The sequence below is a fragment of the Haliotis rubra genome, unplaced genomic scaffold (genome assembly GCF_003918875.1).
Source record: "Haliotis rubra isolate DU_JTF1 unplaced genomic scaffold, ASM391887v1 Scf539, whole genome shotgun sequence".
Lineage (NCBI taxonomy): Eukaryota > Metazoa > Mollusca > Gastropoda > Lepetellida > Haliotidae > Haliotis > Haliotis rubra.
The window spans coordinates 223,536-247,824 of NW_025767234.1; the positions used below are offsets into that span (position 1 = coordinate 223,536).

General features: G+C 40.4%; 3 protein-coding genes across 3 annotated transcripts in view; 1 reads left to right on the forward strand and 2 right to left on the reverse strand.

Moving 5' to 3' along the window:
• LOC124253307 (2-oxoglutarate and iron-dependent oxygenase JMJD4-like) overlaps nt 1-6,846 on the reverse strand; it is a 28,610-nt gene extending 21,764 nt beyond the window's left edge. The window contains exons 1-2 of the mRNA XM_046687055.1: nt 6,613-6,846; nt 3,869-4,131 (exon numbers count right to left, since the gene is read on the reverse strand). Coding sequence (XP_046543011.1) covers nt 3,869-4,121 — 253 coding nt within the window. The 5' untranslated portion in view covers nt 4,122-4,131; nt 6,613-6,846. The remainder of the gene's footprint in view (nt 1-3,868; nt 4,132-6,612) is intronic.
• A 28-nt stretch (nt 6,847-6,874) lies between these two features.
• Nucleotides 6,875-10,580, forward strand: LOC124253315 (2',3'-cyclic-nucleotide 3'-phosphodiesterase-like). The gene is given in 4 exon segments (XM_046687062.1): nt 6,875-7,059; nt 8,160-8,768; nt 8,771-8,882; nt 9,138-10,580. Coding segments are annotated over 4 exon segments (1,383 nt in total). The 5' UTR covers nt 6,875-7,020; the 3' UTR covers nt 9,761-10,580.
• Nucleotides 10,581-16,406: 5,826 nt separating this feature from the next.
• Nucleotides 16,407-23,004, reverse strand: LOC124253308. Its single transcript, XM_046687056.1, has 3 exons — nt 22,876-23,004; nt 20,520-20,637; nt 16,407-17,389 (listed from the first exon to the last, which is right to left on the reverse strand). The coding sequence occupies exons 1-3, from the start codon at nt 23,002-23,004 to the stop codon at nt 17,076-17,078; spliced, it is 561 nt and encodes a 186-aa protein (XP_046543012.1). The 3' UTR covers nt 16,407-17,075.
• Nucleotides 23,005-24,289: the final 1,285 nt, after the last annotated feature.

Sequence of the window (24,289 nt, forward strand, 5' to 3'; positions counted from 1 at the left end):
TTCTTGGAGGTACGAAGATGTTGGAGGTACTCTGCAACCACTGCATCCTGAAGGTGGAGGCTGATCTTGTAATCCCCCGGCTTGATGATGGTCTTGAGGAGAGCCACCGACACCATGCGAAAGTGAGGCAGAGGTTGTAGAAACATCTCATTGAGGACGTTCATGTTGAAGATGAGCCTCAACTTGTCGGGGTCCTTCTCTGGTACCAAGAAGACTGTGTTGACAGGGTTCGATCCCAGTGATTCGATTGCAAGTTTCTGCAGCAACGTCTCTATTGTGAATCGCAGCACAGCCGTCATGAGCAGGATATGTCCTGTGATCCGGAATTAACGTGAGAGGAGGTTTGCCAACAATTGGAAGTTGATACCCCTTGGACAGAGTTAAAATTGCGTAAGGGTCGTCCAAGATGGTTGAGGGCATAAGTCCAAGGTCTTCCGCCTACTGGGGACACCTTGATAGGAATAACTGGAGGCGGAGGGATCCAGTCTCGCTCTGATATCAGCAAGTCACTGTTTGTCTGGTCTCTGCGTGGAGGACTGATCAACCGCGTAGTTTGTTCTGAAAGACGTGAAGGATCGGCGATGACGATTGGCACGACCTCTTCCAGAACCTCTCCCCCGAAAGGAAGTAGGAGCATCCGAACATATATGTGGATTCACTGGTACATAGCGAGCGGTCAACGCTGATGTAACGAGTCCTCACTATGCAATTGCTGGAACTTCAACAGTTCTATTAAGACTTGGACATGAGCGTCTTGTCCGACCATGGTGGCGACATCTCTGATGGCTCCGTTGAAGAGGTATCTGCCCGACCAAGGCTGACGAAAAAGATCTGTCCTGAATCTGTCTTTCCATGAAGATAAGTGCAACGGGCCCCTACGGTTGTAGGAGAAGATGTGAGCAACGGGCCGCTGTGATGTAGGAGAAGATATGAGCAAATTGATCCAGGATAATCTGAAACTGCTCCTGCAGTAAAACCATCGCCGCCCGAGTGTACGCCTGCTGAGGTGAAGTCGCATGACAGACCGACATGGGAACCGCTTCAGTTGCCGTCAGGACAAGGTTTAATGGAGCCAAAATCTTCCGAACAGATCCGTCCAGATCTTCTACCAAGAAGGGATAGTAGGCCCTCTGCTTAGACCCCAGCAACGTGATGTTGTCATCTACCGGACGGGAGGTAATCAAGGTGGAAAACCCATGGACATGAGAGGACGCCAAAATCAATCGTTGATCTTCCTGAGATTGACAAACGCCGCCAGTTGCGTGATGCAAGGACGAGGAGAAAAGGTGATGGAGCCAAAGTCTCCAGGTCTCATGTCGAAGCTGGATAATAAGTCAAATTCTGTTGATGAAGTGATGTGAGCGGATCAGTCGAAGGAAGCGTCGCACTGGGAAACAAATCTGAACCCACTGTAGGTGGTCTGCTTGAAGCAACAGTAGTGATTGTAGAAAATGTTGTTCTCGTGGAGCTAACATCCCCCGCTAAAGGAGCTGAATAAGACGATTGAAGTGCCGCACCTGGAGGGTAAGGAACCATAGACAAAGCTGGATGCCCAGGAAACAATGGCCAAGTTGAGCTAAGTGGCGCACCAGGAGTATGCGATAAACCGGCAGAGAGCGTCGCACTGGGAAGGATCTGTGCACCAGGTACAAGGGTTGAACTGTGAGTAAGCGCCGAACTGGTAGCAAGCACCGAACTGGAACCAAGCGCCGAATGGGAATCGATGCCGGACTGACAGTAAGTGTTGAGCTGGATGCAAGTACCGAACTGGCACCAAGCGCTGAACCAACAGTAAGCGTTGAGCTGGAGGTAAACGCCGAACTAGAAGCATGTGTCGAACTGGAAGTAAGCGGCGCTCTGGTAACAAATGCCAAACTACTAATAAGCGCCGAACCGGGAGGGATGGACTCTGTAGACACAGTCACCAAGCTCGAAGTAAATGGTGAACTGGAAACAGGTGGTGTCCCGTAAAGAAGAGGGATGACATACGGAATCGAAATCGGCAAACCAGTAGATATAAAAGGCTGATAGGGAAGCGCCGAACCGGTAGCGATTGCTGAAGTAGACCTAAGCGCCGAACTGAATACAAGCGGCGCACTGGCAGAAACCGTCGGACCAATCAGCGAGCAGGAGAGCGCCACACCCATAGTAAGCAGCGCTCGCGACTGAGCCCCAGCCAATCCAAAAGCCTTACCGGAAGCCACACCCCTCGAAAGACTAGAGCCTTGTGAAACTGACACTAGGGAAGCTGGACAGCCTTGCGTAGTAGAGGTAGATAATACGACTATCCTGGATGGAGAACGAATGCCAGTGGTGACCAGAATGGACGACTGGGGACGAAATAATTGTCGTAAGTTCTCGCTAAGATAAGAGTCCGACGCAACGTCCAAAAATTCTTTGTTAGGTGATGGAGTATGAGAGCGACGAACGGCAGTCTTCTTATGAAGACCGTTTAACAGAAGGACCCTCGGAGGGTCTACGACGATCTTGGTCAGCTATCCTTCTGGATGCTACCTAGCGATATTCTGAGAAGGTGTCGTCATCCAAACCAGCACGAAATTGACATCGTTTTGCCCAGTCGCATCGGCCTAAACAGTCCACGCAGAGTGAATGCGGGTCTGCAGCAGAGAAATTACTCCTGCACCTATCACAAAACTTTCGTTTTTTCTTAGCCGCACTGCAACTAGATTTGCCCATGATTGAGAAAACAGTCAAATTCCTTGAAAACACACACATGTCTAGACAGCATGGCAACAAGTAAGAGGATGACAAGGGCAGGCTGTCAAGTGATCATCGGAGCGAGCTGCACGTTTATGGAGATGATTGACAGGTGCTGCTATGGAGTGGGGCAGAGGTCAGGGGTCAGAGGCCAGAAGGTTTGATTCAACTTAGCCTACAGCACGTGTCCACACATGGTCCTACAAGAGAGGTGCATAGCGTGAGAAAGGATAAGTTTAAAAAATTTCAACATTGCATTCCATGTGATAATGTAAAATTAATGCTCATAGACAGTTCATCCTGGGCCATGTGCCTTTAGGCCATTGTATCAGTGCGATAGAAGTCAACTGTAGATCTCAAAGCCGAACATTAGTATAAACTAACAAAACACTGACTGACTGACTGAGTTTAATGCTGCTTAAAGAAATATTAAATTTTGCTTTTAACAATATTCCTGTATGTCAGCTTACTGAGTAAGAAAACCCACAGTGAAATAGTCAAACATGGGTATGGTGGTGACAATAGCCAATAGAAACATACTTACAGTGATCAGGATTTGAAAGAATAATCATAATGTTCTGACAAACAGATGGGAATCAACCCTGCACCTGGAATTGCAGCGTCTTAAAACTGAGACATCCGTGCCCAATCACAACATGAAATCTTCAATGAATTTGCTGAGGTATTGTGAAATATGTATAACATCACTGCACAGATCCCTCCAGATAACATCACTACAAAGGACTGTGTCAACTTACAGTGTAGGTGAGCTTCCCTTCCAGGACCCACTACTTACAAATTACTTTACCAAAGTTACACCAATGTCACATAATCTATGAATAAATGTATCCTCATTGGCATTGTATAAATATGTCAAATAAGGGAAATGTGCAATGATGTGCAAATTGTGATCGAAATATGTGCTGTGTGCTCTTTGACCTTGTTGTATGATGAAATATTGACAAATAAATAAATGGATCTTAAACTCTAGACTGTTTTTCCTTTACCGAAAAGGGGATTTTGTCTGGGTGGCTTTTTGTCCTAAGATGCACTTTGGGGTGGGGGTGGGGTGTTGTCTGGGGGATTAGGTCCTCCGGTTACCCTTACAGCCCTAATGACAAGTAAAGACCTCATTCTGACACAACTTTACCAAAATGGCTGATGAAGAAGTCTAGGTGGGGCCTCCCCTGCTGGACCCACTCCCTCCGGCTCCGCCATCCCTCGGTACACTTGGCTGACATCACACATGGGCGATTCGGCAACAGGTACTGCAGGAAGAACTCCTCATAGCTTGGCATATCATCTAGGTGATCTATTGTGACCCTAACTTCTTGTCTCCTCTCGGGTATGTTGTCGATGTGCTGGAGGAGGTCATTACGGATCATGGGACAGACTGATGCCATGATTTAGTACCTGGAAACAGTTGTGTCAGCAAGGTGATTGTAAGTGAGATGTGGTTTTATGTATGGCTGGCTGAAAAGATCAATAATCGGAAATATCTTTGATGAGAAGAATTATTAAAGATGACGATATGAAAACTGTGCCATCGATAATATTGTATATAAACTATTGTGATGAATAAAGTATTTTAAAATTCACTCACACAGTACACAAAGTTAGGTCTTTATTCATGGGCTGCTTTTAAATTCTAGTCGGGGTGCTGTGTGTGTGTGTGTGTGTGTGTGTGTGTGTGTGTGTGTGTGTGTGTGTGTGTGTGTGTGTGTGTGTGTGTGTGTGTGTGTGTGTGTGTGTGTGTGTGCGTGTGTTTTCCATGCATGAATGTGTCACCACTCATCAATGATGTGAAATATGTTCATTTGATGTTTGTGGTACTTTGGTTCAAAGATATTTCTCCAATATTTAATGACAATTCATCAATATTTAGTTAATAAATACTGATTTCTATGGTCTATGATGATTCACTTGTTATATTTTCAAAAGAAAAAAAATATGTGTTATGGGTATTAACAGACAGTGCCAAAGATGATAGGCAAATATCAAGCAATCTGACTACTTTACCTGAAGAGGGAATCTTCTTTTCTTCAATATGCTCAACATATACTCGTTACCATTTATTTAAAGTATAAATACACTGAAAGAATATATTTGTGCTTCCTCAATAAACAATTGTTATGTAACTGAAACTATGGTCCTATATCCATTCCCTAATATCAACATGATCAGGAAACCCTTCAACTTAAAGATGAACCATTATTATAAACACGTTGGTGGATTTTGATTGAGATTTGTAATGCAAATAGTGATACAGTCCAATGTTCTTTGTCCAGAGGTACAGCTAAGCTGCGTATCTGCGTAAATTACGCAAATATTTATGTGAAAACTCAATTCCTATTTAGTCTATTGAGTGCAAGTACTTTTGAAATTTTGTAAATACTCAATAAATGTGATCTTACATGTGTACACACGAAAATGTCAAATCTTAGTTTACGTTCCAGTGGATTGATAAAATAACTGAGGTATATTGAGAGGTTCTATTTCAGGACATGAACTTAGCAACTTGCAGTTTTTCTTCTCATTTCTCATATTACAGATCAAATATTAATAACAAACACTAGCATTTAAACTTTATTATATTTTTAAAATTAATGCAAAAAAAGGCAAAATACCCAATTGAGTTTGAAAGAGGTGAGTACAATTTATTTGGTTACTCAAAGGAAAATTAGGATACCCAATTGAGATGATCACAAGCGAGTACATAACTCAATGACCCAAAAAGTTATCTGTAGCTCAGTTGTCCCATGCCTGATCGGCTAACAATAATACTTAAACCTCTGACCTTGTCATGACTAATTATTATCATCACACATTTTAAGCCACACTCCAATAATACTTGCTGGTGTGTTGAGGTTGGACTGAATAAATGAACATAATTAGTGCATAGTATTAGGGCTGGCTAAAAAGATTGATAATCAAAAATATTTTCATATCAGTGGTTTGATTACTAACGATTATTGATATGAACATTTTGTCATCCACATCAACTAACATAAACTATTATCGATGATGAAATAACTTCTTGTGTTGTTTTCATCTGTATGGACAAAGTCAGACACATTCACCAAGTTAGGTAATGTTGATTATAGTCAACTGTTTTTCACTTATTGCTCAAAAGCTGATCATCAAATATAGACTTCCGCCTGTATCCCCTAAATTTTAACGATGAGGAAAAATTCCTTTGAGAGGCATTTTCAGAAGTAGGACATGTCTTCCAGTATGTTCAGATACAATTAAAGAAACATGTTAAAACTCATCCTTATCAGATGAGGAATATATATATTCCGGTGATATGATTTGACTAGAATGAAATTTAAGGGGGGGAAGTCTTTCCAAAGAGTTTGCTTGTCATGCCGAAGACCTGAGTTCAATTCCCCACAAGGGTACAACGTGTAAAGCCCATTTATGGTGTCCCATGCCATGACATGGAATATTGCTAAAAGCTGTACAAAACCAAACTCACTCATACTGAGTACATTTGATAACTGCTGTGGATTGTACATATGAGACCATGTGACTTCGCCTCATTCTCATCCTGCTCATGATCATTCCACTGCATCTCAGAGCCAGCATGTCACTCACTTTCGATAAAACTCGTATAGGTACAGACCAATAGGTAAACAAGAGCTACTTATTTAATTTGTGATATCACGTTGACTCTAACATTCTAGCCAAGCTTAAAGCTCACATTGCCGCAGAAAAGTATTAAGAATCAAAGAAGTTGCATCAAGTAACCTAAAGACAGTAAGTAAGGTGCGGAAGACAAGTGAAGTAAGGTTTTTGCTGAATTGGGGTCGATATAACAGCAAAACATACCTTTTATAAATACTACATGTCCTGAACCTTGTTGTATAAGATAAATGCGTTTATATATCTTACTCTGTTCAAATGTCACGTTACAGATCGCGCCCCTTCAACACTTTATAGGTTTCTTAGGTCGCAATGGACAGCTGATCAACATGGGCGCAGCCATATGTAAGGCTCGCAATTTATGTCACGACAGCGAAGAAAATGGAATTCCTAAAACACGAATGTAATTCAGATCATTTTCTATGCCAAATACTGTTATAATTTTAAGGTTTCGGGTATATAATATTTTTACTATTTCATATTCCTTTTCTGCGGAACTGTAGACAGGAAAGGAAGCAGCCGACGCTTTCACAACATTGCAAAATCAGAAGTGAATGACCACAAATCGCCCATATATGTGACATATGATTGTTGAAAGTTGACAAGCTACCAATGCTTTTAGTGAATCTATACATAACAACTGCTCCCACATGTGTAATGGTGGGACAGGCGAAAAAAAAGGCACAATGTTTGTCGGTGGGTGTGTCTTCAAATATGTCCAAATATTTCTTGTTGACAGGTTGATGGAAATGTAACTTGGACATTATATTTTCAATAGGTATACGCTGTTGTCGTTGCTAAATGGATGTGAAATGATGCAAATGCGCCGTTATAGCTGAACTCCGCTCACTGCTGATCTGTGTGACACTGTCTTTATCACACGGACATATCTATTTCCGTCTCGTGTTTTCAAAAAAAAACCCGTGTACATATATGATCCACAATGCTCTTGCCAGATCGTACAAAACCGGTAGTAATACCATGGAGTCACCATTGTTGTATCATATATAAACAAGATCACGTTATCGACCAGTCCGGGCTTGCTACAGAAATACATTGAGGTTAATTCAAATGGAAAAAGTCGTACATCGATCATATGGAACTTAAATTATGCTATTACATAATTGCCTTTCAGTTTATAGGCTGAAATTGTCAATTTTAGAGCATATGCTGCTAAGTTCTTTTCAGTTCAGTTCAAGGTCATAGCGTGTTGTGTAATGTTATCTGTTTTACGTACTGAGCTGTCGTGCCTTGACAGTGTTTGTGAGATGTTTGATCGTTGCTGTAGACAATGGTGAACTATCGGAATGTTTTGTAATGGGCACAATGTGGAAATTCTGCATGACACATTCTGCAACATTACCAAGTTAACCAGTAAATAGACTCTTGAACAATGGCAGCTTGCACTGGAAACTCTCAACTAGATCCTGTAATTGGTTTACTTGGTGTCATATGATCTTGTGATACTACTTGGCATGTATTTACAGACTTAAGGTGTTTCTTTTTTTGTATACTATGTTCACACAGATACATGTAATGCCATTTCCTTCCTTCAGATACCACAGGGTAGTGTTTTCTTACAATCCTGGACAAAACAGCTTTGTTAAACTGATTTGCTATTGAGTCCACCTCACAAATATGTTTGTGAGAATCAGGATAAAATTTCTAAGTTACTATTAATACTAAAGCACATTGTCAACAAACGTTCGTGGGAAATAAATATGGTTAACACTCGTTCATTTGCAAAGAAAAAATTATATCTTTTCTAAATTCATTGATGTCATGAATATTTTCAGATGGCCACAGGAAAAGAAGGTGAGCAGCTGTTGGTTGACTTGGAAAAACTATCCTTACAGAAGGAGGAACACACTGTGTTGAAGAAAGTAGACCCAACTTTGGATTTTCCATACTTGACTGAATTAAATACAGTAAAACATATCAAGGAGAGAAAGGTGATGTTCTTGTTGCGTGGTTTACCTGGATCAGGCAAGTCTACAATTGTTTCCAATCTTCAGTATGTTTACCCAACTTCTGTGAAGTGTTCTGCAGATGACTTTTTCCTTGTCAAAGGTCAATACAAATTTGATGCTGCACGATTACAGGAAGCTCATGGATGGTGCCAGACAAAGGCACGCTATGCCTGTGAGTCAGGTACTCCCGTTGTTATCATTGACAACACAAATGTGCGACACTGGGAAATGCATTTCTACTTAAATTTAGCGCATCGGACAAACTACACAGCCATTACAGTAATTCCGAAAACATCTTGGCGTTTTAGTCCTGATGTACTTGCAAGGAGGAATAAGCATGGTGTCAGTGAACATATTCTAAGAGAAAAGGTTCATCAGTTTGAGAACAAGGCTCCAGTATACTATGGTTGGTTCTTGACAGAGGAATCAAGTAAAAATATATACGGTTCATAGCTAAACACCTGTATGAGGAGTGTCGGAAGCATTTTCCGGATTACTGCAGGTCTATTCTGGAGGTGTATCGTAAGAAATATCAGAAGCCTTCACAAGGTAATAATTTTGTTGTCATTTATTAGGTAGAGAGAAAATCTGTGTACCTCAGAAAAAACAATAGTAAATCTCATTCCAAAGTCATATTTTCATATGAATCATTTTGTGTGTGTGTGGGTGTATGTGTTGTGTTCATGCTTATATATGGGAGATGTGAGTATTCTGTTAGAATGTCTCCAGCTAGAATGTGTCAGAATTTTGCTAAACTACTCACACACTTTAATAAATACCTTGATATATCAGTTACTATTTCAGAGAATGAGAAAAGCCAACTAGAGCTACACTTTCCATGGAAGTCTGATGATCTTCTTCACTGTACAGCCAAGTTCTGCAACAAAGGGAGAGCACTTGGTGCTTCAACATACCACACCAGACAGGATGTTGCAGACAATGTCGGAAAGGCCTTCAGACTTGAGGTAGTGGGCTTCACCTTCTCACAAAACACTGTAGCAGGAAGAATATGTCTGAGTGAGGAGCAACGTGCTCTCTTTGACAAACCAGAAGAGAGAGAAAGAGATGAGGTGATTGCCAGGAACAAAGCTGTGAATGCAAGGTTAGCACAAATGTCAAAATATCAAACAAGAATTAAGGATAAAATACTCTCTCCTGCAGCTGCAACATCAAAACCAGCTACCCTTACCCCACCTAAGGGGTTCGGTCGAAGCGCACACTTGACTGTTTGTTGTTCACAGGGTGTGCAAAACAGTCACACTATTCATGATCTGCTGGACATCTGTGACATGGAGAGTGCTGGTGAGATGGGTCATGGTGTGAAGGTGGCCGGGGGTGAGGCGGTGTATCTTGGGGAGGGGTTCTGTGTCGTCTACCTGTACAGACCAATATATGTAACAACACTCTACTCCCCATATCATGTTTAAGTATGTGTGAGCCTACTGTTACTAGGGCTGGCTATGGATTTAAATTACAGAGATGGATAATTGTAACTAAAAATCAATTATCGATATTTATCGGAGAAGTAACTTTGAGCCAAAATGCAAAAAAATGTCTGAAATAAATACATTTCATGCCACTAAATCAGTGACATGTTTATGCATGGGTTACTAACAACACAGCATCCTGAGCATAATTTAGGAGTATCATGTGATTAAAAACTTAACTTTGTAGATTAAAATGTTATTCTATCACAAAGCCTTATATATACGATATTATCGATGACACCATTTTCATATTGATAATCATGAATAATTTTTCCTATCGATGACATTTCCGAATATCAATCATTTTTAGCCAGCCCTAGCTGTTACTGTTATGAAATACTCCATGGCAGCACTGTATTTTCATATACACTAGATATAACAAGTGTCTTAAGGTCAGACAGCCATCACCATCTCTCAAAGGAACTACATGTCATTATTTTTACAATTTCACTAATTTTTTAGCATCTTTATTTTATATTTTCTGGACATATTTGCCTTTTCATCCAGCTGATGCAGGCAATTGTTTAGGTATCCAATATGAGGACATTTCATTATTATCCAGAACTAGCTGAAGTACTAGTGTTAGTCTCGATATAGAATATATGATAGTATATGAATCATTTTCAGAATTGGTAACACATATATGTTGTGGAAATATGAAAATATATTTTCTTTTATGGCTTTGGTTGGTACACTTCCCTTGGTTTCACCTCCTGTTTTCAATATTTACTTCATAAAATGACTCAGATTTCATAAATTTGGCTTTGAAGACATGACTATGTTGCTTTTGCTCTGTCCCAGCTCTAGTACAATATAGAACAAACTTTAAGATAACAACTTCTTTTATTCGTGAGTGCGACGTTTCGATACAGATTCTTGTACCGTTGTCAAGCAGGAATGGAACATTAAGATGGAGGATGTATATATATACTGAATGTAACAATGTAACAGAGAAAACAACATAATTAACATAACTGGCTAGGCAGTAAGCTGATGAAGCCAGAGAGTAGACAAAGGACAGGCGTGGAAGCCAATGATGTACAAATAATAATGAGATGTTGGACTTTCTGAATCCTGTTTGACAGAACTCATTTAGTGGCACAGACTGCATGGTATGTTCTGTCGGCTGTTTCAATTTGATACGTCACCAGAGATGTCATATATTCAGATAGGTCGTCCAGGTTACATGCAATCATAAGCATCCTTTTTTAGCTGAAATTTTAAATCTTCATCTAGACTTACGTATGGCTGGTAAAGTTACTGTATTTTACTGGATTCCTAGCCACTCTGGCATAAGAGGTTTCCAACACTAAAATGCCTTACACTGACCTTATACCTGCAATCTGCCAGTATGTAACAGATCAGTGGCAGCAGAGTTGGAATGACCAAGTGACAAATAAGCTTCATTCCATTAAACCAAACATAGGAGAGAATCCATTAACTGGACTTGCCCATCAAGATGAAGTGGTAATATGGAGATGTTGTATAGGACAGAGTTACCATGCACATTTGTTTTTATTGAAAGGAGAAGATCCACCTAAATGCATCCCATGCCATAGATCAATTAGTATTAATCAGATTTTACTTGAATGTGCTGATTTTGCTGATATCAGACACTGTTTTTATGGTGATGTTCCAAACTTATCTCAGCTTTGTAAAACAGTTTCGAACCAGACGATTTTAGCATATTTAAAAGAAATAGAACTATTCAACAAGGTATACATTTTTATCTCAAACGTAAGTTTTTACCCATAAATGTGATATTTCATTGAAATTTTAGTGATTTTCATCATCACTTACAGTCTGACATACTGTAAAACAAAAAGCATCTCTTGTCGTAAATAGCTTAAAAATTGCTTTTGCAGCATAAAGCAATATTTACTCACTCACTCAATCAGGGAGGTTTTCTTTGAACCAGATTGATTACCCTGTCAATAATGTTTTGGTCTTTGGAACCGTTGTTTTGCTCATTTTCCTGGATCAAGTTCAGGTATTTGTTTTGTTTCCTAATAAGGATAGGGTAGGCATTTGCTTTGTTCGCTCTGTCACTTGGTTTGTGTGTAACCCTCCATTTTCACAGTTGGCCCTCCTTTGCTTGGACCGCCTTCATGGTGTAGTGGTTAGAGCGTCCGCCCGGAGAGCGGAAGGTCGCGGGTTTGATCCCCGACAGCGTCATACCAAAAGACGTTAAATTATGGTACTTGTTGGTCCCCGCCTGGCGCTCGGCATTAATGGGTACAACAAGGACTGGTTGGCTCGGAGTCAGTATAATGTGTCTGAGTGGGGTATTCATGCTTCACTGTGGCATGGTATCTCAGTGGGCTAGCACTATAAAACCAGCTTAAGTCTGGGCTAGTACAAGCAGCCGCACATACGCCTACACACGCATGCACGTCCTCATATGAGCGAAATATTCTCAAGTACGACGTTAAACCCAATTTCACCTCACATCACCTCACCTTTGCTTGACTTTTCCAAATTATATTAATAAGCCAGACAAGGTTTGCATTGTGTACTTTTTATTTACATTTCAATGTTATGAAAAGTAAAATACCTTGAACTCAAACATATTTATTTTAGCCTTTACATGTTTGATATCAAACAAGCTTCAGTTAATTGATTAAGTAGTGAGTGTTCTGGTGCAAACAGAAATTGTTACAAGGATGTAAGGACTGACATGATGAATCATACGTTTTATTGCAGATAGTCTAATCACTCAGGGAAATGAAGCCATGCTTTCTGCTGAATAATAATATACTAGTATCATATGATATACAATGTCATAATAACTTGCCAATTAATCAAGACTCCTGTCACTGAGCAAGGTTCAGATCTCATGACATGGCTGTATTTGAAGATTTTATGGGTGGTTCAGAGGTATATTCAGGTATTTGTCAACTAACATTTAACAGCCTGTATTGAACAAACCAGAAGTATGAATTACTGTTAGTTCAATATCAGTAAGTATGTAAACCATGCTGATTTTGAGGGTCCCTTGTTCACTATGCACAGAATTGACTAGGTAGAGGAGGGAATAACCCTACACCTTCAAAACTTTTCCTGGGATTCTGCAGCCCTTGCTGATGTACTAATTGAATATGGGACCTTATATATAACTTTTAGCAGAGTTGTGACAACGATGGATTGACTGTCATGTGCCCTTTGGAACACTGCATTGTGATCTCATCCACTCCTGTGCTGGATTCATTATCTCCAGCGGTGGGCTGTCATACCTTCATCAGTATTCAGGAAGAAGTTTCAACTTTACTGGGTACTGCATTATACTGTCCACTCACTATGTAATTCACTGTTGACATTCTATATGATTTCATTTATCACTGATGTGTAACCATTCAGGAGCAGCTATTCTTGAGAAATTTGTTGACAAAAAGCAATAGAAAAACTTCTGTGAAGTATGTATTTGTTTTTATATCATGTTTGTTTACAAAACAAAGTTTGAGTGCTCTGTAGGATATAGATATTATTTTAGAATTGATCACATTTCATATTTTTACAGTAAAATATGGTTTTCATAGATTTACAAATGCCTGTTTACAAGAAATGATTATTTATGGATAGTGTTGATTTAGTGCATCAAAAGCTATAAAAATCCATTACTCCTTTTAAAATGTATTTTAATTTTTAACAATGTACACATACATGTGAGGTGGTTCAGTATTACCCCACTTTTAGCAATATTCCTACAATATTACTGTGGCTGAAACAGTCATCATACATGTTACTGATGTAAGGAGACTATGAGGCAGCCACAGAACCTGTTTGGGGCTGTGGGGTAGCCTAGTGGTTAAAGCGTTGGCTCGTTTCGTCCTGGGTTTGAATTCCCACATGGGTACAATGTGTCAAGCCCATTTCTGTTGTCCCCCACCATGGAATATTGCTAAAAGTGGCGCAAAACCATACTCACTCACTCTTTACTGACATGGAACTGAAAAGAAAGTATGTCAAGAAGTAGTTTCAACTAGGTATCATAGGCAGTTTCCTCCAATGCACAGGGGTTCGAATCACTGTTTTGACAATAATTTTTAAAATTAAAAATCTAGATTTTTTGCAACCGTATAATGTTTTTATATGTTATGATTAACTTATATTTCAAATTTGAACGAAATCGGTGAAGAAATGGATTTTAAATTTTAAATATAAGTTACTCATAACATATTAAAACAATATACAGTTGCAAAAATCTAGATTTTTATTTTTAAAAATTATTGTCAAGACATTGATTCGAACCCCTGTGCTCCAATGTATAAGATGAATACTGAAATTTGATGCCTTATAACCGAGTAATGTATTTGTATTTCCCAGATGTTTTGTGGAAATTGAAATGTTTTCCTTTCATTGAAAAGAGCTTTACCTCAAAAGGTGTGTTTGAGCCTTGTAACTTGATTAATAGCACCTATGATTGTATGTTGCAGCGTTATAAAGGACATGTGTGGATGACTTAATATGAATGTGTCAGTCATTCCAAACATTTTGCCGTTTCTCTAAAATGTTTTGTTCATTTAAATGATCCCCCATAATAAATGTTTAAGATATTAAATATTTTACACACATAATAGTAATAGACTTGCTACCTTTCACCATTTTTAATACTTTTACATTATCTTATTATCCCCTGCAACGCGTTTTGATGGGGGTATTAAAATGGACTCCGGCCGTGCGTCTGTCCGTCCGTCCGGCCGTGCACATTTGTCTTTTCCAGAGCAGAACTCTAAAACAGTTCAATATTTCTTCACCAAACTTGGCACATGCATGGATCTGGTGGTGTACTGGTGCCTTTTGGTAGTTTTGGAATTCTGAATTAAATATTTTTGGCGTTTCCATGGCAACAAGTTCGACTTAGACTGAAATTGGTGGTAGTGCTCTTTTCCAGAGCAGAACTCTAAAACCGTTCAATATTTCTTCACCAAACTTGGCACATAGATAGATCTGGTGGTGTACTTGTGCCTTTTGGTAGTTTTGGAATTCTGAATAAAATATTTTTGGCGTTTCCATGGCAACAAGTTTGACTTAGACTGAAATTGGTGGTAGTGCTCTTTTCCAGAGCAGAACTCTAAAACCGTTCACTATTTCTTCACCAAACTTGGCACATAGATAGATCTGGTGGTGTACTGGTGCCTTTTGGTAGTTTTGGAATTTCTGAATAAAATATTTTTGGCGTTTCCATGGCAACAAGTTTGTCTTAGACTGAAATTGGTGATAGTGCTCCTTTCGGGAGCAGAACTTTAAAAACCTTTCAATACTCTCCTTCCACTTTTCTATATACACACCTAAATATTTGACATAATCATAACTTCGTAGACATAATCATGTATTTTGCCATAGCGGGGAGTATTGATTTTGTCTTCATTTATTTTTTGGCGGCATGGGGTAGCCTAGTGGTTTAAGCGTTGGCTCGCGCCACTGAAGACCGGTTCGATTCCCCACATGGGCACAATGTGTTAAGCCCATTTCTGGTGGGATATTGATGACTTTGTCTCAGTCATGTTATTTTTGTATCTTTATTGACTAACCAAGTTATGGACTAGTTAAATTTAGCTTGTTGTGTTTTCCAGGTATTAGAGAGGAATTCCAGAATATCTTCCAAACAGCATCAGAGAAAACTAACCGTATTTCCAGGTCCTGCTCTGTTATGCTAAACATGCTGATGGATGAGTTGTTTCTGGGCCTATTTAAACATATCAAATGATCTTTTCCTTTTTCATGTTATTTACTAGTACCTGATTCAAATTATAAAACATTTTACCATTTTGGGTAGAAAATATCTTTGCTTTGTTGTTCGGCTTTTCATAAGTGCAGTGTTTGCTAACATGATTAATCTGTGATGAAAGAGTTGAATGTGTTTGTGCTACATTAGTGTGAGTAGCAGTGAAGAGGGCTTGTAACCTGTATCTTTATCTATGCTAAACCTTATTCATGTTAATGGTTTTATGTATCTTTACAACCTATTTAATAGTGTGTTATTTTAACAAGGTTTTCCTTTCAGTGCCTTCTGTGATATGAATATGCATAAATGAACTGTTATTGGAATTAAAAATGCTTTGTTAACATGTTTCTCAGTGTTATTCACCTTTGTGTAACCGATCCACAGATCATTTTGGACCAGTGGTTATGGAAAATGTTGAAATTTTGGTATAAAGCATCTACCTTCCCTTGTTCATAAGACAGCTACAGTCTGTATGGATTGTTACTTGTCTCAGACTAACAGACTAGAGCCCTGTCTGTACAGTGAGGTAGCCAGCTGTAGCAAATTAGCTTTAAGGGTATCCAGGCCAGGTAAATGGCAAGTCAGTGTAACTGCGCTAAATAGAGAAGTGTTTCTTGTATTGTGGGAGTGTTACTCACAAACCTTTAAGTATAGGTCCAGTGTCATAGTCTGCATTGAAAAGTATGCATACACCGACAGTATTGTATTTCATTTTGCTTTCTCTTTCCTGCTGTCTCCACTTGACCCAATTCTCCTCTCCATAGCCCTAAATACAGTCTAGCCATCCTCTCCCAAGATATTGCTCAAATTATGTTCATGTGTCATTTAAAAAATACAAACACCACACAGATAAAACATTACTCACTTTGAAAACCTTTATTACCGGTATACAGACATAGCTTACGTAGATACAGTTTGACATTTTGAAGGGACTTGTTTCTCATGGGTAATGTTTTATATATATTATTATTGATAGGCATCAACAGCAATGTTTACTGACAGAATAACTCTGAGAGTCATGAGAATCTTAATAATGTTACACTTACTCATACACTAATACATTTAGAGCCCTTTATTTTAACCCTGGGGAAGTTTTATTGTCAAAACAAATGTAAGAAAATAGATGTGTATAACTGGGCAGATAAAATTGGATAGTAAATAACTTGTTCTCTTCAAGTTTCACAATAGGAGACAGCACAGAAACTGCCACTACATTTTAACACTTGCCATTATCCTTTTTGAACAGGGACACCAACAGAAACATCAACTCGGACTAGACTCGCTGCATTCCCTTTGACAACTTTATATCGTTTTTTAAAAACATTGAATTATAGAATCATTATATAAATCAATAAATCGTTTATGGTTTGCGAAAAGCTATCGTTCTGTTCAATATTTAAATACAATCCCTGTGTATACTATTGTAGATAAGAATGTAATCATAATGATATATGGAGGATGCATGTCCTTTCAACGAAAATGTCTTTTCTTCAAATTCGACCATACCGGAATTACCTATGTCCTGCTCGTCTACCAGAAGCCGCCACGGAACATGTTGGCAAGGTTCTGACCAAGTTGTGCCATTCGACGGTTAAAGGCGGCCATCTCTGCCTGAAATCTCTGCATATTGAGCCGCATTACTCTGCCCATATGTTGACCGTTCACGAAGTTTGCGTTGGAGACGAAGCTGTTGCTGCCACATGTACAGTGTGTAGTGAACCCGTTGCTGTTTACGCTCATCCCCTGTCCATTAGGACAACAGAAGACTTGGTTGTTCATGTAACTGCGACTATAGGTGTGTCGGCAGGCTTGACCCATCAGGCATGGTGGTGCAGGTTCATAACCTGCGGGAACAATCATACAAGCTGAACATAGAGAATTTTCTGGGTTTCATCTTTTTGTTTGTTTATTACAACGTTTCATGGCTTGTTCTGGCCCCATCATCAGGTTGAACTAAACTTAAGTTCATCAAATAGCATCTTCTAAAATGCCAATCAAGCATCTGAATCATACAAGCTGGTAACTGTATGAAAGGTTCCAAGTAATACGTAATATGAAAAAAACCCAACTGAACGTTGGTAACTGGCAGTCTATCACATGGTTTGTGTCATTATGTCACTCTTCATGCTGGTAACCTACGAGAACGACTCCTGCAACTCATGCAAGATCACGTATATATAATACTGTGAAGGCTTGTAAGCAAGAAGAACGATCCATGCTACATCACATTATATCACTCATAAAACTCTTCTTGCTGGGAACCTGCGGGAACGATCATGCATTGATGCAATATCACGCATATAATACATCAAAGGTAGGTAACCGGCAGGGAGAATCAATGCACACATCATATTATCACCACCACCTTGTCCTGAAAGTTTATTAAATGACCGCAAAAAGCTGTATCCGCCCCTGAAGCTTTAGTTATGGCCAATGCAGTATATCAGATTATCACATACAGAGCACCGTGAAACTACGCAATGATCTTTTTCCAATCATGTCACATCGTATAAACTGACAAAAAAAACCATACCGACTCAACTTCTGCTCAACCTTGTCACTGAAATGTGCAGGTTAGTTTCAGCGGCAGTTGTTATCATGGGTTATATCACACTTGTCCTTATTATGACGTTTGTCCTAATTAATGTGCATAAGTAAATGCACATGTGAAAAAAACCCATTCTCATGCATGTGCAGCTTCCAAATATGATTTGTCATGTTGAGAGAATGACTGGACACAGCTGTACTCAGAATACACGCCACACCCTTGTTTTACAACAGCACTTGGCATTTCCTGGAATACATAATATTCTCGTGATGTCATTCCGTTGTTCTAAGTGAATGGTTTTACTTCGCTTTTAGCAATATCTCATCAACAACACGGCGGAGGACACCAGAAGTCAGCTTCTGACACTACATCCATGTGGGGAATCGAACCCGTGTCTCCGGCAAGACGAGCGAACGCTTCCACCACCTGGCTACCTGACCGCCCCTTTTGTTATTATTGTGAAGCCTGCCAGCAATGATCCATTCTGAACAGCTAAACACCCCAGCAATATAATTTCCTTTAGCCTTTGTAAACATCAACATTAGGCAACCTCGAGGCCTGCGCGCATTGCAACAAAGGGTAACAAATAGTGTTTTGCATTTAATTTGTCATCTTTTGACTATTGTACCTCTTTGTCAGTTATGTTTTTTGACCCGTTGACAGCTCAATATGACATTGGGTGCGTCGTATGTATCTATATTACTATACGTAAACAATGGAGATGCTTGAACAAATTATGGAGAGAGAAAACAAAAATATTAAAAGACATTTTCGCAGACCTGCGCTTTTCGCTTGTTTCAGTTGTCGTAAGCTCCAAGCCTTTGTCCTATAATAATTATGGGCTTCTATTCCGTAAAATGCAAGTTTGTCGTTGTTTTATTCAGAAGGTTTAATTGTATCTTTTTATTGTATGCAGCACTCAAGATTGGTTCAGTTTCATACAGACTTTGTAACAAATATAGACAATACATCTCTTGCAAGTCTACAATCGTCGGCCAATGTGTCACAAGTAGCGATTAAAGCCTTAGGAATTTGAATTTTTTTATCAAAAAAGGAGATAGTTTGTAGTTTATAGACACGAGGGCATTCATCATTCTGAATAAAACGCAACGGTTTCTTACTTGCCAGGTACTCCATTATAAAGCGATTAGTGACTCAGTAATTAGCCGCCCCACCCAAGTTAAGTTTGTAGCTGTGTGATAGGACTTGTGATAAGTTTTTGTACACGTTGCCCTCTGAACCGTGACACACGTCTACACATATGGCGGTCATGTTTATTCAAATCGGAATGTACATCCGTTTACAAGATGAACTTTACCTGACATTCTGCGAATATGTGACACATTTAAAACAGTGTACGTTACATGCCCTGACAGTCTGGTGTACCACGCAAGACAAGCCATACTTAATGGGCCATGAGCTTCACAGAAACTACGTAATTGTCACCCTATGACGACGTTCCTAAGTTTTTTTTATGACGTAAAGACGTTTCTCAACTAAGAGTGAGTGAGTTTAGCTTTACGTCGCTGTTAGCAATATTCCAGCAATATCGGCGGGCGACACCAGAAATGGGCTTCACACAATGTACCCATGTGGGGAATCGCACCCGGGTCTTTCTCGTGACGAGCGAACGCTTTAACCACTAGACTACCCCACCGCCCTCTCAACTAAGGGAAGGTCGATGGTTAAATAACCGGTCTCATCAACCAACGTTAAAAGGTGGTACTTATTGTTACCTGGCTCGGCATTAAGGGGATAAATCAAGGTCTGTTCAGCTCGGAATAGTGTAGGGAATCCCTGTTGAACTGCGTGTAAGTCATGAAACCTGACAAAACGTTGGTTGCAGGTGTCAGAGTCTTACATGTGTAATTATGTGAATATTACCTTGTGTGACAACTGTGAATACAGGTGTGGCCACATGTAACTTACCGTGTTTAACGACTATGCATGCAAGTCTACTGACTTATATTTACCTGGTGTAACGACTATTTCTACAGATATGACGTCATATATCTTACCTGATGTAATGACTACAGGTGTGACGGCGTACATCTTACCTGGTGTGACGGCGGACATCTTACCTGGTGTGACGACTATTTCTACAGGTGTGACGGCGGACATCTTACCTGGTGTGACGACTATTTCTACAGGTGTGACGGCGTACATCGTACCTGGTGTGACGACTATATCTACAGGTGTGACGGCGTACATCTTACCTGGTGTAAAGACTATTTCTACAGGTGTGACGGCGGACATCTTACCTGGTGTGACGACTATGTCTACAGGTGTGACGGCGTACATCTTACCTGGTGTGACGACTATTTCTACAGGTGTGACGGCGTACATGTGACGGCGTTCATCTTACCTGGTGTGACGACTATTTCTACTGATGGTTCATCTTACTGGTGTGACGGCGTACATCGTACCTGGTGTGACGACTATTTCTACAGGTGTGATGGCGGACATCGTACCTGGTGTGACGACTGCGTGGGCAGGCGCCAAGGCAGCTAGGAGGAGAAGACTCGTACTGAGCTGAAGGAACATCTGAAACACAATGACCACATTACAGGTGAGGTCATCAGTGTTGAACACCCCTTCTCTCTCCAGAGACCTAACCAATATCCATTCTAGTACTGCTACAAATATATACATGAGTGAATATAGTTCCATGCCGCAGTCAGCAAGATCAAGTAATGGAGTTGGAAGACACCCAGTCAACAGGATCTCATATCGCAACCATCCGACACCCATAAGTCGACTCTGAAGTCAGTTATGGAGATGGAACACACCCAGTCAACATGATCTTACATCGCAACCATCCGAGACCCATAAGTCAGTTCTGAAGTCAGGTATGGAGTTGGAAGACACCCAGTCAACATGATCTTACATCGCAACCATCCGAGACCCATTAGTCGACTCTGAAGTCAGGTATGGAGTTGTGAGACACCCAGTCAACAAGATCTTACATCGCAACCACCGAGACCCATTAGTCGACTCTGAAGTCAGTTATGGAGATGGAACACACCCAGTCAACAAGATCTTACATCGCAACCATCCGAGACCCATAAGTCGACTCTGAAGTCAGGTATGGAGTTGTGAGACACCCAGTCAACAAGATCTTACATCGCAACCATCCGAGACCCATAAGTCAGCTCTGAAGTCAGGTATGGAGTTGGAAGACACCCAGTCAACAAGATCTTACATCGCAACCATCCGAGACCCATAAGTCGACTCTGAAGTCAGGTATGGAGTTGTGAGACACCCAGTCAACAAGATCTTACATCGCAACCATCCGAGACCATCAGTCGACTCTGAAGTCAGGTATGGAGTTGTGAGACACCCAGTCAACAAGATCTTACATCGCAACCATCCGAGACCCATAAGTCAGCTCTGAAGTCAGGTATGGAGTTGGAAGACACCCAGTCAACAAGATCTTACATCGCAACCATCCGAGACCCATAAGTCGACTCTGAAGTCAGGTATGGAGTTGTGAGACACCCAGTCAACAAGATCTTACATCGCAACCATCCGAGACCCATAAGTCGACTCTGAAGTCAGTTATGGAGTTGGAAGACACCCAGTCAACAAGATCTTACATCGCAACCATCCGAGACCATCAGTCGACTCTGAAGTCAGGTATGGAGTTGTGAGACACCCAGTCAACAAGATCTTACATCGCAACCATCCGAGACCCATAAGTCGACTCTGATGTCAGGTATGGAGATGGAACACACCCAGTCAACAAGATCTCACATTACAACCACCTGGGACCCAGCTTGAAGTCAGGTTAGCGGTCAGATGACACAATCACAAGATCAACCTTTTCAAAACCTTTTCTCAATAGCCTTATGTAATACAACAAATCTTACCTTCTAGTATTCCAATGGTCTGTTCGCGATTTTTGAAGGGTTCAAAATATGACGTCGGATAGTCTCATTATTTCCAGTTATCAGAGTTTTGGTCCTGTTTGACTCAGAGCGCCGTTATGATGGATTGTGTTAATCTGCCAAGCATATGTGCAACCCTGACACGATACGTCAGCAACAACTACACCCACTTCATCAGGGAATGTACAACATCAGACATGCCCTTGTAGAGAAGTCTAGGGATAGAGACCTCCCGAAACAGCTCCCTTACAGAAGGAATCCATTTGTCTCTAGAATTATTCCACGACTCCGGAAGCAAATAAATAATAACCCTAAAATATTCATCTAAATTCAACCATCAAGTCATTCTCATACATAGGTAGATATTACTTATGTACTAGCCCAAAGGCATGCGCATAGCAATGTCGGGGGTTATTGTCTCAATGCCTGCTTGTACACATCACACCCGTCAAGGTGTACTGGACTACAGGCATGCGCAGTGACAGATGGATGTACTTGGTGTGTTTGAAACATATGCGTATAAACTAATCACAAAATCATCAGGATATTTTACCATGTAATGAAAGTTACGAACAGTTTTCATCAAATGATTACGATGACATAAGTCTCATATCTCTTTGTCGCATACTTGACTTTACTGATGATTTATTAGCCCATACTGCTTGAAAAACAATCAGCTAAAGTTCGGTTGGGAAAACTGAGGGTACAAAAGAAGGAGCATATACACATGTATGTCTTTATGGCATCTGAAGGGTTAACCCCCGTTTCATCTCATCTCGACAACATGTCGACTCTAGCTGTTTACTTACATCTTATATTTAAAATATTTTCAGTTCCATGCACCACACAATATACACCAACATCTTCGACCTTCAAAACCCCCATGTGCACATACCTTTTCCTGACGACCGTTGTCAACGTCTGTCTGCAATGATGAATAGAGCTGTACAAGGGCGGTGCTCGGAAGAGCCGCCGGGCTCTGCTGGCGAACATGTGCCTCACTTCCAGGCACGGTACATCGCATAGCAAGATCGGATGATGATCCGCATTTTTAACCTGTTTTAATCAATCTTGTAATGATAACGGAACGAAAATAGGTAAAACGTTACAATTTCTAAGCATGTGATGTCTGAAAACCGCCATCCGTATTGGTAAATGTTTTGTCGGGTAGTACCAATTTAACGAAGGATATTGTGATTGTGTAAGTTAAAAAATGTCCTATTTGCTCTACCAGGGCCCTACAATAACAGGGGACGAGATTTTCATTTGATAAAAATATTCGCTTCAGTTTAGAAAGAAACATACGCATACCTATGTACATAAAACTGATGTGCAAAAAGAAGGTACACAGGTTGTGTTTCTTCCAATAAGATAAAAATAACAAAACCTTTTGATGAAATTGAAAATGTATGTTGAAGCACACTGCAATACACGTGTTTTATCAGCAAAATGACATTGTAACAATAAACAGCGATGTAGTGATGACCACTGCAGACGGTTCCTACGATGCTGGAAGGTCAAGGCCATTCCACGCAGCGGTCGGTAGGCCCAGGACGAAGTCGTCTTGTCACTGCTTACGCGATGACCAAATGATGTGGCTGCTGATGACGTCACCGTCAACATCCAGTTGCGGAGGTGAATAACCCGCAGATAGCGATCCTCTTGGGGTGTTGTGACTCTGGAACGCCCATCTGGGTCGATCACATGTCTGGCCTGTCGTACTGAAACGGTTAAACAGCCGAATTATTGTTTGTCTTGTGCAACCCAATGTCCGTGCAATATCGCTGTTGAAAGCACCCATTTGTGTCATTCCTTTGGCACGTTCTCGTTGCGCCTACGTCAATCTTGGCATTTCCTCATGAGATTTCTGTCAAGTGATTGTTCAGTCTTCACGACAAACAAGTTTTATACTCTCTGTCAGAAAAGTGCTGGTGCATGGGACAATAATCACAATTTAGCAAAAATTCGTGCAAAACACGTACAAATGTTTTTGGTTGCATTTTGGCAAATGAAACATGATGGTTGCGTTCTATACAATCAATGTTTTTCAATAATTTTATTAGTTAGAACGCATATTTGGGATTGCAACAACAATTACACCTGTGTACGTTCTTTTGCTCGTCAGTTTAGTTGACACCATCTCTATATGTAACGCATGTTATATTTGGGATTATACTCTCTCAGCAACGTACAGATTACCTTTGTTGGTACCATCTGGGATTCGACCCACACCCTCAGAGTCAGTACCTCGTCCACACAAAGTCAGCAATCTAACCCACTCAGCCATCGCATCTTCCACGTGGGTTAGA